The 12,306-nt window shown below is 39.8% G+C and overlaps 2 protein-coding genes across 11 annotated transcripts in view; one reads left to right on the forward strand and one right to left on the reverse strand.

Moving 5' to 3' along the window:
* The window catches only part of MYO9A (myosin IXA), a 255,948-nt gene that overhangs the window by 192,163 nt on the left and 51,479 nt on the right, over positions 1–12,306 (reverse strand). The gene's annotated exons all lie outside the window — the stretch shown is intronic.
* Positions 4,869–6,272, forward strand: LOC129620995 (POU domain, class 5, transcription factor 1). Its single transcript, XM_055536881.1, has one exon. It carries the CDS (start codon positions 4,947–4,949, stop codon positions 6,027–6,029), a length of 1,083 nt encoding a protein of 360 aa, XP_055392856.1. The 5' UTR covers positions 4,869–4,946; the 3' UTR covers positions 6,030–6,272.

Below are 12,306 nucleotides of genomic sequence, written 5' to 3' on the forward strand. Positions count from 1 at the left end.
CTTGACCAAATGTGATAAAGTTGAGATTTGAAGCAGGCAGTCTGGCTCTAAAACCTATATACTATTATCTCCTGGTATAGTTTTTCTAAATCTTCCTTTATCCTAAGGATATAAAGTTATTATCCTATATTTTCTCCTAAAAGACCAAAATTTTGCTTTTCTTATTTAAGTCTTTAATGCATACATAACTTATTTTCATGTATGTTGTAAGACAGGGCTCATAATTATTTTCAAATCAAATTCAGATTAGCCACTGAACCAGCACCACAATGAAGATTCTAATCTTTCCTCACTGACTCATAATGCTACCTCTGCCATGTGGCTAATTCCATATAAGTATCAATCTGTTCTGGGCTCTGTAATCTTTCTCACTAGTCTATTTACCAACAGTAAGCCTATCTTAATTAGTATAGCTTTATATCTGGAGGGCATATCACCTCAATTTGTTCCTCTTTAATGTTAGTTTAACTATGTACCACCATAAAAATTTTAAATATCAGTTTATCAACTACAATGAAAAAACTTTTCGGCATTTTGATGGATTTTATAGATCAATATTGGAAAAAACTGACATCCTACTGACTTCCCATTCATAAACACCATGTTGTTGTTTTTTGTAATCACATTGTTTTACTGCTAAGGATTATCTTATTTTCATATTCATCCAATCTTTTTTCAATTTAAATTTCGCAATTGTTTTAAGAGATAATACTTGTTTACTTACCTCCTTAAACATCATACATAACTGGATATTTTTCAGAATAATATTTTAATGTGATCAGAGTGAACTGCTCTTATGATTGTTGATTTTCTTACTTTTCTCAGCATTAGATGACTTAATTAGTTTGAGAATTTAGCTTTATAGGTACACTTTTTGATGGACGACTTGTTTTTCATTACAACATTTACTAAGAACCCAATTTTACTGCTTTTTTTAACACCACCACAATACTATTAATACTATTACAATACTATTAACCTTTAAATTAATATTTTTAATACGACTGACATTTAATTTTCCCAGTTATCTCATAAATATTTTTCTTACAGTTGGTCTATTCAAACAAGGAGATCTGACCTACAGTAACAGCACAGATATGTTTTAAGCCAGGAGGTTTTTAGTTGGAAAGCTATGTTTGTGTTCTCCTGAATTCCTAGAATAAAGCCTCATATAAACTATGGCCTCTGGCAACAGAAAGCAGCAAAGCTACTCCTTATGGTCACACAGGCTGTTCCCTGTACTATTCCAGGATACTGCATGCTGCTGCTGCTAAGCCCCATCAGTCGTGTCCGACCCTGTGCGACCCCACAGACTGCAGCCCACCAGGCTCCCCCGTCCCTGGGATTCTCCAGGCAAGAATACTGTAGTGGGTTGCCATTTCCTTCTCCAATGCATGAAAGTGAAAAGTGAAAGTCAAGTTGCTCAGTCGTGTCCGACTCTTAGTGACCTCATGGACTGTAGCCTACCAGGCTCCTCCGTCCATGGGATTTTCCAGGCAAGAATACTGGAGTGGGTGCCATTGCCTTCTCCGAGGATACTGCATAACTCACCTATAAAGGTGAATAGTATGGCAGCCCCAGAACCAAACTCAGAAATACTGTTTTCAATAGAGGAGCCCCACCTACCCTGGACTCGTGGTTACCAACGATTAGTCCAATTCCAGTGACATTTCTGCATTATCTCAAAAAGGCCAAAACCTCAGCTGCATTCCCTGAAAGCTCCCAGCCATAAGCCCTACTCACTGCTCGGTGTTCCATTCTCTTTCCAAGATAGAAATGTTTGCCTTATTTTGAGCCCCATTTATGTCAATTCAGTTATCTCTTTTTGTTACACAGTCACTTCTTTGTGTTAGAAAAAAAGGGGTTCTCTCAAAATGTCACTCGTAAATTTGCTGGTGGTCCAGAGGTTAAGACCCCATGCTTTCACTGCAGGGGGCCCAGGTTCAATACCTGGATGGAGAACTAAGATCCCGCAAGCTGTGCAGCACACTCCCCCCCAGAATGTTTTTTTAAAAATCACTCATAAATACATCTTGACAGCAAGCCATGAGTGTTTATCAGAATCATCTGGGAAACATTTTAAAAATATACATTTCTAAGCCTCAAAATGGTTCTGAGGTTGGGAAAACAAAGCGATTCTTTTGTTGCTGGTCCAGAGAATAGCATTTGGGAATCGATGGTCTATATTTCCACTTTCCACTCCCTTACCACTCTTTCCACATAGCAAGCTACTGCCAATGTTTTTGAAAGATGTCACCAATGACCACAAAGCTGTCAAATCCAAAGGTTTTTTCTCAAACCTCATCTTAACACACCACACTGCAACATTTGACTAAGGTGGCCATCCTCTCATTCTAAAAACAGCCCTCACATTACAAATATTTTTCTTATAATCTTCCTGATAGGTTCTTTTTTTTTTTTTTTTATGAATCACTCTTACAGTTCCTCTTCCACTATCTCACTTTAAAGACAAAAATATTCTCCCAATTTTTGATCTCAAACCAGTGCTCATTTGTCTGGTTGATTACATCTAGTCCTCTACAATTTACACTGTTACCTATTACCTATGGATGCTTTTGTACTGTACTGGCAGAACTGAACAATTATGACAGAGACCAATATAGTCCATAAAACTGAAAATGTTTATTATGTGTCCCTTAAAAGAAAAAGATGCCAACCCCTATTCTAGGATAACAATTAAAAAAATAAGGATAAAAACATAACTTCACAACTAATAGAATGAAAATATGGGATGATAAAAAATAATCTATTCAAAAGAGGGCAACAGAAGCATTTAGAACAGATAGAACAAACAGAAAGCAAACTAAATATAAGTAACTAAATTATTAAGTGTGAATGCACTAATGAAAACAAAAGATTTTCAGAGCAGATTTTTAAAGTCTACCTATGTGCTGATTTCAATACACACAAGTGTATAATATGAGGATACAGAACCTAAAGTTTAAAAAAAAAAAAAAAAGAAGCTATACATGTAAATTCTAGCCAAAACAAAGTTGGTATAATCAAAATAACTTCAAGCAAAATGGAAAAAGAAAGTTGAGTTAAATATCTCTTAAGCCCATTTTAGCTTTTACATACTGTAATACTAGGTTTACACCTGAGACAAAAGTCCCTGGATATCAATGGTGACCCTGAAAAGCAAAAAACAGAAAAAAACTATAATAAGTTAAACAGGAAGTGACAGACTGGCAAGTAAGTAGACTAGCAGGTGTTCTCATATCTGCTATAGGAGAAAGGAGAAGACATATGAGTGAAATGTTTATTAGTTAGAGGGCTTGAGAACACACCTTTATGATTATAAATAGAATCAAACAGAGAAGCAGACACCAAAAACTTAAAAAAAAAAGAAGGTCTAATAAGCCAAGGTTCTTTGGTAAACAAGACTAAATAAGATTTAAGTCAAAGGCAGACAGGTAACTCTTATGGAAAGAAAAAAATTACACTTTTTCTGGAAGAATTTAAAAACAAGAGTAAAAAGGTGGGTTATGAAATAGCTTTTCAGGTTAACATGTGTTAAGAGTGCATATTAGCTGATCTTCATCACTAGACAGGCTGTTAGAGCCCAATTTTAACCTTTGGTAGATCAACAGCAACTAAAAGCCAAATTTGGTACTAAAAGAAAAAAACCTTGTAGTATTTCAACTAAAGAAAGGGTGATGGAAGAAATGAGTTATCGTATGACACACCACAGCATAGGTGTGTGGACATCTATTGGTTTATCAGTAAGTACTCTGTAGCTTCTTCTGGTGAAAGTTCTATGATTTTCCTCAGAAGACCTCCTCCCTTGCCATTTGACACAGTTTGAATGGACTGACCTCACCCTCCAGTTAGCCGAGACACAGGCCTGGCCAACCAGTTTATTTCATTCTCCTTAGCGACAGTGGCTTACTGGGACAATCTATTGAAAATTTGCTGTAACTATTAGGAAAGAAGTATTTATTTTTCCTACTAGGACTGCTAACCTAAGATATAAATCTAGAGCTGTTGGCAGCCATCTTCTCTGAATGCATAGAAGAAGCCTCTCTGCAGTTAAAGAAAGGAACTAACTCAACACACAGCAAGGCCTTACAACACTGAGCCACTGAATCTAGCTGTGTCTCTGATAAACTCAACCACTGAATTGCCTTTTTAAGTGTGCCAGTCAATTCCTTTTTATTCCCTGAGCCACTTCGAGTTGGGTTTCTGCTCTCTGTGACCAAAAGAACCCACTACAATAGGTTCAGTACAATATCCTTTGATAATATAGGTATCCTTTATTATACAAATTTCTCATATCCAAAAAAATCTCACAATCTAAATTCAGGAGCCAAATATATTTGAATATATTTTTGGATATTTCCTTCACTATCGTACTATTTGCTATCCACTTGGGTAATCAAATAAATTCAAATAAGGCAGTACCACTGAGACATCCAAATTCACTATCAAAACTGAAGAATTAAACAGATATGGATGGTGAAGGATACTTGTAATACCAACCATGCAGAAATGTGGCAAGGGATGAACAATACAATGTCAAGTAAAAACATATAAAATATAAAATTGTATATAAAGGTATACATATATATGATGGACCAAAATATTCGCTTTTGAAAAAAATCTTCAAATTTTCCTTTTATAGTTTTCACCAAAAATAAATTTGACATGCATTACTTCATTCTAATTGAACAGAAATTCTATGAGATAGGAAATAAAACTATTATCTTGTAAAACAGAGATTAAGGCTAAAAGAGCAATATATATATATATAATTTACGATTGATATTTCAAATCAGCAGAGAAAGGATTAATAATGATGTCGGGATAAACAACAAACTGTGAAAATAAAACTATACATATTAAGAATTCCTGGAGAGAGGTGTTGAGCAGTCTCTAGGAGATCCCTCGTTTTCCTAGGCCCCCGGCTCGGGGTGCCTTCCTTCCCCATGGCGGGACACCTCGCTTCTGACTTCGCCTTCTCGCCCCCGCCGGGCGGTGGAGGCGATGGGCCGGGAGGGCCAGAGCCGGGCTGGGTTGATCCTCGGACCTGGATGAGCTTCCAAGGGCCTCCCGGTGGGTCGGGGATCGGGCCGGGGGTTGTGCCCGGCGCCGAGGTGTGGGGGCTTCCCTCGTGCCCCCCGCCCTATGACTTGTGTGGAGGGATGGCCTACTGTGCGCCGCAGGTTGGAGTGGGGCCAGTGCCCCCAGGCGGCCTGGAGACCCCTCAGCCCGAGGGCGAGGCGGGAGCCGGGGTGGAGAGCAACTCCGAGGGGGCCTCCCCGGACCCCTGCGCCGCACCCGCAGGCGCCGCGAAGCTGGACAAGGAGAAGCTGGAGCCGAACCCTGAGGAGTCCCAGGACATCAAAGCTCTTCAGAAAGACCTTGAACAATTTGCCAAGCTCCTAAAGCAGAAGAGGATCACCCTAGGATATACCCAGGCCGATGTGGGGCTTACCCTGGGGGTTCTCTTTGGAAAGGTGTTCAGCCAAACGACTATCTGCCGTTTTGAGGCTTTGCAGCTCAGTTTCAAGAACATGTGTAAGCTGCGGCCCCTGCTGCAGAAGTGGGTGGAGGAAGCTGACAACAACGAGAATCTGCAGGAGATATGCAAGGCAGAGACCCTTGTGCAGGCCCGAAAGAGAAAGCGGACGAGTATCGAGAACCGAGTGAGAGGCAACCTGGAGAGCATGTTCCTGCAGTGCCCGAAGCCCACCCTGCAGCAAATTAGTCACATCGCCCAGCAGCTCGGGCTGGAGAAGGACGTGGTCCGAGTGTGGTTCTGCAACCGTCGCCAGAAGGGCAAACGATCAAGCAGTGACTACTCCCAACGCGAGGATTTTGAGGCTACTGGGTCTCCTTTCGCAGGGGGACCCGTATCCTTTCCTCTGGCGCCAGGGCCCCATTTTGGTACCCCAGGCTACGGGGGCCCTCACTTCACTACGCTGTACTCTTCGGTCCCATTCCCTGAGGGTGAGACCTTTCCCTCGGTGTCTGTCACCGCTCTGGGCTCTCCTATGCATTCAAACTGAGGTGCCTGCTCACCCCAGGAATGGGGGGCAGAGGAAGGGGAGAGCTAGGGAGAGAACCCTGGGGTTTGTACCAGGGCTTTGGGATTAAGTTTTTCATTCACTAAGAAAGGAATTGGGAACACAATGGGTGTGGGGGCAGGGAGTTTGGGGAAACTGATTGGAGGGAAGGTGAAGTTCAATGATGCTCTTGACTTTAATCCCCACATCACTCATCACTTTGTTCTTAAATAAAGAAGCCTGGGACCTAAAAAAAAAAAAAAAAAAAAAAAAAAAAAAAGAATTCCTGGCACTTAATACCAATTTAGACATTGCTATATTTTTCATAAAGAAAATTATTTAATATTTTTTATGCCCTATCCCAAAGCAGTTACTTCAAAAGTATACACTAACAGAGAAAAACAATGTGGTGAGACGGTTGCTGTGGTCAGTAGGGTGTGGTTCAGAATAGGCAAGCTTATGATGTTCTTCACTGGACGGAGTTAGAAGAGACTAATTACAGAGGAAAAACTATGGTGAAGGAAACAGAGTTCAGGAATACAGTTTCCTTTAAATGAGAAGTTTGGTTACAAAAAAAAAGATCAAAAGGAATAACTAAATATTTTTAATGAAGTGTTTTGCAGCTATATGCTAATAAAACTTAATTTGCAAAAAAAAATACGCATTGTTGCTTTTACTTTTTATCAAGTTCTCCCAAGTTATTTTTCAACAAGAAAAAAGAACTGGCCTTTCTCTTTATATGTACTTTATCACAGGGATCTGTTTATGCAGTTTAGCAAGCAAGATCATAACTTATTACTCAGTAACAAGAGAACTCAAAGGACAGAATCAGAAAAATGTACAACTTAAAAATGAAAACCTAGCTTTGCTACAGCTTCAAAGCAAAAGACTCATCAGTACATTTTGAAAGAACATTCTACTATCAAGGTAGGATCCTTTGAGAAAACATTACTGACTTGTGTACTGCTTGCTATACATTTCATGGGGAGAGAGTTATTAAACATTTTGAAGTTATGTTAGAAAAATGACTCTGGAAAAGTGGTATTCAAGAGCTAGTATTCAGGTTTTTTCATTTCTTAGTACTTAAAATTGAAATGTTCTATAAATAAATATACTCATTACCATACTAATGTATAATCACATGCAGACATACCTTGGAGATATTACAGTTTTTGGTTTCAGACCACCAAAATAAAGGAAATATTACAATAAAGGAAGTCACAAAGATTTTTTGCTTTCCCATTATATATAAAAGTTACATTTACACTATACAGTCTATTAAGTGTGCAATAGCATTATGTCTAAAAAATGTATATACCTCAATTAAAAAACACTTTATTGCTTAAAAAAAAAAGCTAACTGAAAAGCTTTCAGTGAGTTGTAATCTTTTTGCTGGTGGAGGCTCTTCCCTAAATGCAGATTGCTGCTGATCATCAGGGTGGCAGTGACTGAAGGCTGGGGTGACAACGGCAACTTCTTAAAATAAGACAACAATGAAGTTTGCTGCATCAACTCTCTTCCTTTCATAAATGATTTCTCTGTAGCACGCAATGCTGTTTGATAGCATTTTACCCGCAGAACTTCTTTCAAAATTGGTAGTCAATGCACTCAAACCCTGCTGCTGCTTTATCAACTACGTTTATGTAATAATCTAAATCCTGTATTGTCATTTCAGTAATCTTCACAGCATCTTCACAAGGAGTAGATTCCACCTCAGGAAACCACTTTCTTTGCTCATCCATAAGAAGCACCTACTCATCTACAGGTTTTAACATGAAATTGCAGCAACTCAGTCGCATTTTCGGATTCCAATTCTAATTCTCTTGCTATTTCCATCACATCTGCATTCACTTCTTCTACTGAAATACTGAATTCCTCAAAGTTAGCCAGGAGGGTTGTAATCTGCTTCTTCCAAACTCCTGTGAATTTTGATATCTTCTCATGAATCACAAATGTTCTCAATGGCATCTAAAATGGTGAGTGCTTTCCAGAAGCTTTTCAAATGACTTTTCCTAGAACCATCAGAAGAATCACTCTCTATGACAACTATAGGCTTATGAAAAGTTTTTCTTAAATAAGACGACCTGAAAGTAACAATTACACCTTGATCCATGGCCTTCAGAAAGGATGTTTGGTAGGGAGCATAAAAACAATAACATCATACATACCTATCAGAGCTCTTGGATAACCAGGTGTGTTGTCAATGAGCAGTAACATTCTGAAAGGAATCTTTTTTTTCTGAGCAGTAGGTCTCAACAGTGGGCTTAAAATAGTCAGTAAACCATCTTGTAAATAAATACACCAGCATCCAGGCTTGGTTTGTTCCATTTCAGACCATAAGCAGAGTAGATCTACCATAACTCTTAGGGACCCTACGATTTTTGAATAAATAAGCACTAGGATTCAAGTCACAAGCTGCATTAACCCCTAATAAGAGACATCCTGACCTTTGCAAACAACCACTGACTTCTCCTCTCTAGCTATTAAAGTTCTAGACGGCATCTTCTTCCAGTAGAAGGTTGTTTCATCTACATTGAAAATCTGTTGTTTAAGCAATCTTCCTTAATTATCTTAGATTTTCTGAATAACTTGGTGCAAATTCAACATCAGCACTTGCTGCTTCACCTTGCACTTATGTGTTATGGAGACAGATTCTTTCCTTAAGCCTCATGAACCAATCTCTGCTAGCTTCAAACTTTTCTTCTGGCTTCCTCACCTCTTTCAGCCTATATAAAATTGAAGAGAGTTGGGGCCTTCCTTGCTCTGAATTGGTCTTTGAAATAAAGGAATATTGTAACTGGTTTGATCTTCTGTCCATACCACTAAAATGTTCTCCATGTCAGCAATAAGGTTATTTTACTTTCTTTTATACATTGTTTACTGTAGTACCACTTTTAATTTCCTTCAAGAAGTTTTCCTTTGCAATGGCATCAAACTAACTGACACAAGAGGCTTAGTTTTCAACCTGTCTCAGCTTTTGACATGCCATGCTTGCCAAGCTGAATCATTTCTAACTCTTGATTTAAAGTGAGAGACATGCAACTCTTTCACTTGAATGCTGAGCAGCTACTGTAGAACTATTAATTGGCATGATTTCAGTACTTCATATCTAAGGGAATAGGGAGGGCTGAGAAGAGGGAAAGAGATAGGGGACTGTCCAATCCCTGGAGCAGCCAGAACACATACAACATGTACTGATTAAATTCATTGTCTTATATGGGTGTGGTTTGTGGCACCTCAGAGCAATTACAGTAGCAACATCAAAGATCACTGATAATCATAATAAATATAATAATAATGACAAAGTTTGAAATGTTGAGAGAATTACAAAAATGTGACTCAGAGACATGAAGTGAGCCTATGCTGTTATAACACTGGACAGGAGGTGGTGATCAAAACCATCCCCAAGAAAAGAAATGCAAAAAGGCAGAATGGTTGTCTGAAGAGGCCTTACAAATAGCTGAGAAGAGAAGTGAAAGTCAAAGGAGAAAAGGAAAGATATACACATCTGAATGCAGAATTCCAAAGAATAGGAAGGAGAGATAAGAAAGCCTTCCTCAGTGATCAATGCAAAGAAATACAGGAAAACAACAGAACAGAAAGACTAGAAATCTCTTCAAGAAAATTAGGGATACCAGGGAAACATTTCATGCAAAGATGGGCACAATAAAGGACAGAAATGGTATGGACCTAACAGACGCAGAAGATACTAGTAAGAGGTGGCAGGAATACAGAGAAGAACTACACAGAAAAGATCTTAAGGACCCAGATAACCATGATGGTGTGATCACTCACGTAGAGCCAGACATCCTGGAGTATGAAGTCAAGTGGGCCTTAGGAAGCATCACTACAAATAAAGTTAGTGGATGTGATGGAATTCTAGCTGAGGTATTTGAAGTCCTAAAAGATGACACTGTGAAAGTGCTGCACTCAATATGCCAGCAAAATTGCAAAATTCAGCAATGGCCACAGTACTGGAAAAGGTCAGTTTTCATTCCAATCCCAAAGAAAGGCAATGCCAAAGAATGTTCAAATTACTGCACAATTGCATTCATCTCACACGCTAGTGAGGTAATGCTCAAAATTCTCCAAGCCAGGCTTCAACAGTACATGAACCTGAACTTCCAGGTGTTCAAGCTGGATTTAGAAAAGGCAGAGGAACCAGAGATCAAATTGCCAACATCCACTGGACCATAGAAAAAGCAAGAGAATTCCTGAAAAACATCTACTTCTGATTAACTGACTATGCTAAAGCTCTTGATTGTGTGGATCACAACAAACTGTGGAAAATTCTTAAAGAGATGGGAATACCAGTCCACTAGTATTACCTGCCTCCTGAGAAAACTGTAGAAACAACCAGACATGGAACAATGGACTGGGTCAAAATTTGGAAAGGGGTACGTCAAGGCTCTATACTGTCATCTTGCTAACTTATATGCAGAGTACATCACGTAAAATCGGATGGATGAAACACGAGCTGGAATCAAGATTGCCAGGAGAAATATCAATAAATTCAGATATGCAGATTGCTTTCACCCTTATGGCAGAAAACAAATAGGAACTAAAGAGCCTCTTGATGAAGGCAAAAGAGGAGAATGAAAAACCTGGCTTAAAACCCAACATTAAAGAAACAAAGATTATGGCATCTGGTCCCATCACTTCATGGCAAACAAATGGGGAAACAACGCAAACAGTGACAGGCTTTATTTTCTTGGGCTCCAGAATCACTGCAGATGGTGACTGCAGCCATGAAATTAAAAGAAGCTTGCTCCTTGGAAGAAAAGCTATGACAAACCTAGACAACATATTAAAAATCAGAGACATTACTTTGCCAACAAAGGACTGTGTAGTCAAAGCTATGGATTTTCCAGTAGTCATATATGGATGTGAGTTGGACCATAAGGCTGAGTGCTGAAGAATTAATGCTTTTGAACTGTGGTGTTAGAGAAGACACTTGAGAGTCCCTTGGACTGCAAGGAGATCAAACCAGTCAATCCTAAAGGAAATCAGTACTGAATATGCATTGGAAGGATTGATGCTGAAGTTCCAATACTGTGGCCACCTGATGTAAAGAGCCAACTCATTGGAAAAGGCCTTGATGCTGGAAAAGATCGAAGGCATGAGGAGAACCAGACAACAGAGGATGAGGTGGATGGATGGGATCACTGACTCAATGGACAGGAGTTTCAGCAAACTTCAAGAGATGGTGATGTACAGGGAAGCCTGAAGTGCTGCAGTCTATGGGGTTGGACATGACTGAGTGACTGAACAACAATTCTTCCTCTTCTGGGCGCAAAGTTAGACTTTATTCCCCAACCTTTTCTGCAGTTAGTTACACTGCGATTATGTCCCACACCAGTGACATGTGGGCAGGCTGAGCCATTAAAAGTCCCTAAAGAAAAGGATCTGCCTTTCCGTATTTGCTGGAAAAATGAAGAGGATCCAGCTGCTGCTGCTGCTAAGTCACTTCAGTCGTGTCCGATTCTGTGCTACCCCATAGATGGCAGCCCACGAGGCTTCCCCGTCCCTAGAATTCTCCAGGCAAGAACACTGGAGTGGGTTGCCATTTCCTTCTCCAATGCATGAAAGTAAAAAGTGAAAGTGAAGACGCTCAGTCACGTCCGACTCTTAGCGACCCCATGGACTGCAGCCTACCAGGCTCCTCCATCCATGGGATTTTCCAGGCAACAGTACTGGAGTGGGTTGCTATTGCCTTCTCCAGAGGATCCAGAGAAAAGCTCTAAGATCCTAAGGGACACAGAGCCAATAGATGAAGGACCCTGAGTCCCCCGTGACCACGAGGAGAAGACTACCCACCATCACCCCAACCCAATCCACTTTTATTGGATTGTGAAGTAAATAAAATTTTATTGAGTAGAGCCACTGATATTTGGAGGTTTTTCAGTTATAGTAGGCAATTTACCCTAATGCTTTATAGTTACATTTTTCCAATCCCTCCCTTCTAAGGAATTCTATAAGGAAACTCCTTAGATTCAATCCATCAATAATTACATTGGTCTGCCTTTAAAATATATCCTGAATCTAACCAGTCTTCACCATTTCTATCTGTATCACTTACTTCAAAGCCCACTACTATTCTGTCATCAGGCAACCCACTCCAGTGTTCTTGCCTGGAGAATCCCAAGGACGGGGGAGCCTCATGGGCTGCCGTCTATGGGGTGGCACAGAGTCGGACACGACTGAAACGACTTAGCAGCAGCAGCAGCAGCTGAGTTACTTACAGTGTGATATCCTTCTTCTATCATTGCTCCGTTACAGC

This window comes from Bubalus kerabau, chromosome 10, assembly GCF_029407905.1.
Source record: "Bubalus kerabau isolate K-KA32 ecotype Philippines breed swamp buffalo chromosome 10, PCC_UOA_SB_1v2, whole genome shotgun sequence".
Taxonomy (NCBI): Eukaryota; Metazoa; Chordata; class Mammalia; order Artiodactyla; family Bovidae; genus Bubalus; species Bubalus kerabau.

Bases quoted from the DNA above. Each gene is read 5' to 3' on its own strand.
- LOC129620995 (XM_055536881.1), top strand. From the start codon at position 4,947: ATGGCGGGACACCTCGCTTCTGACTTCGCCTTCTCGCCCCCGCCGGGC.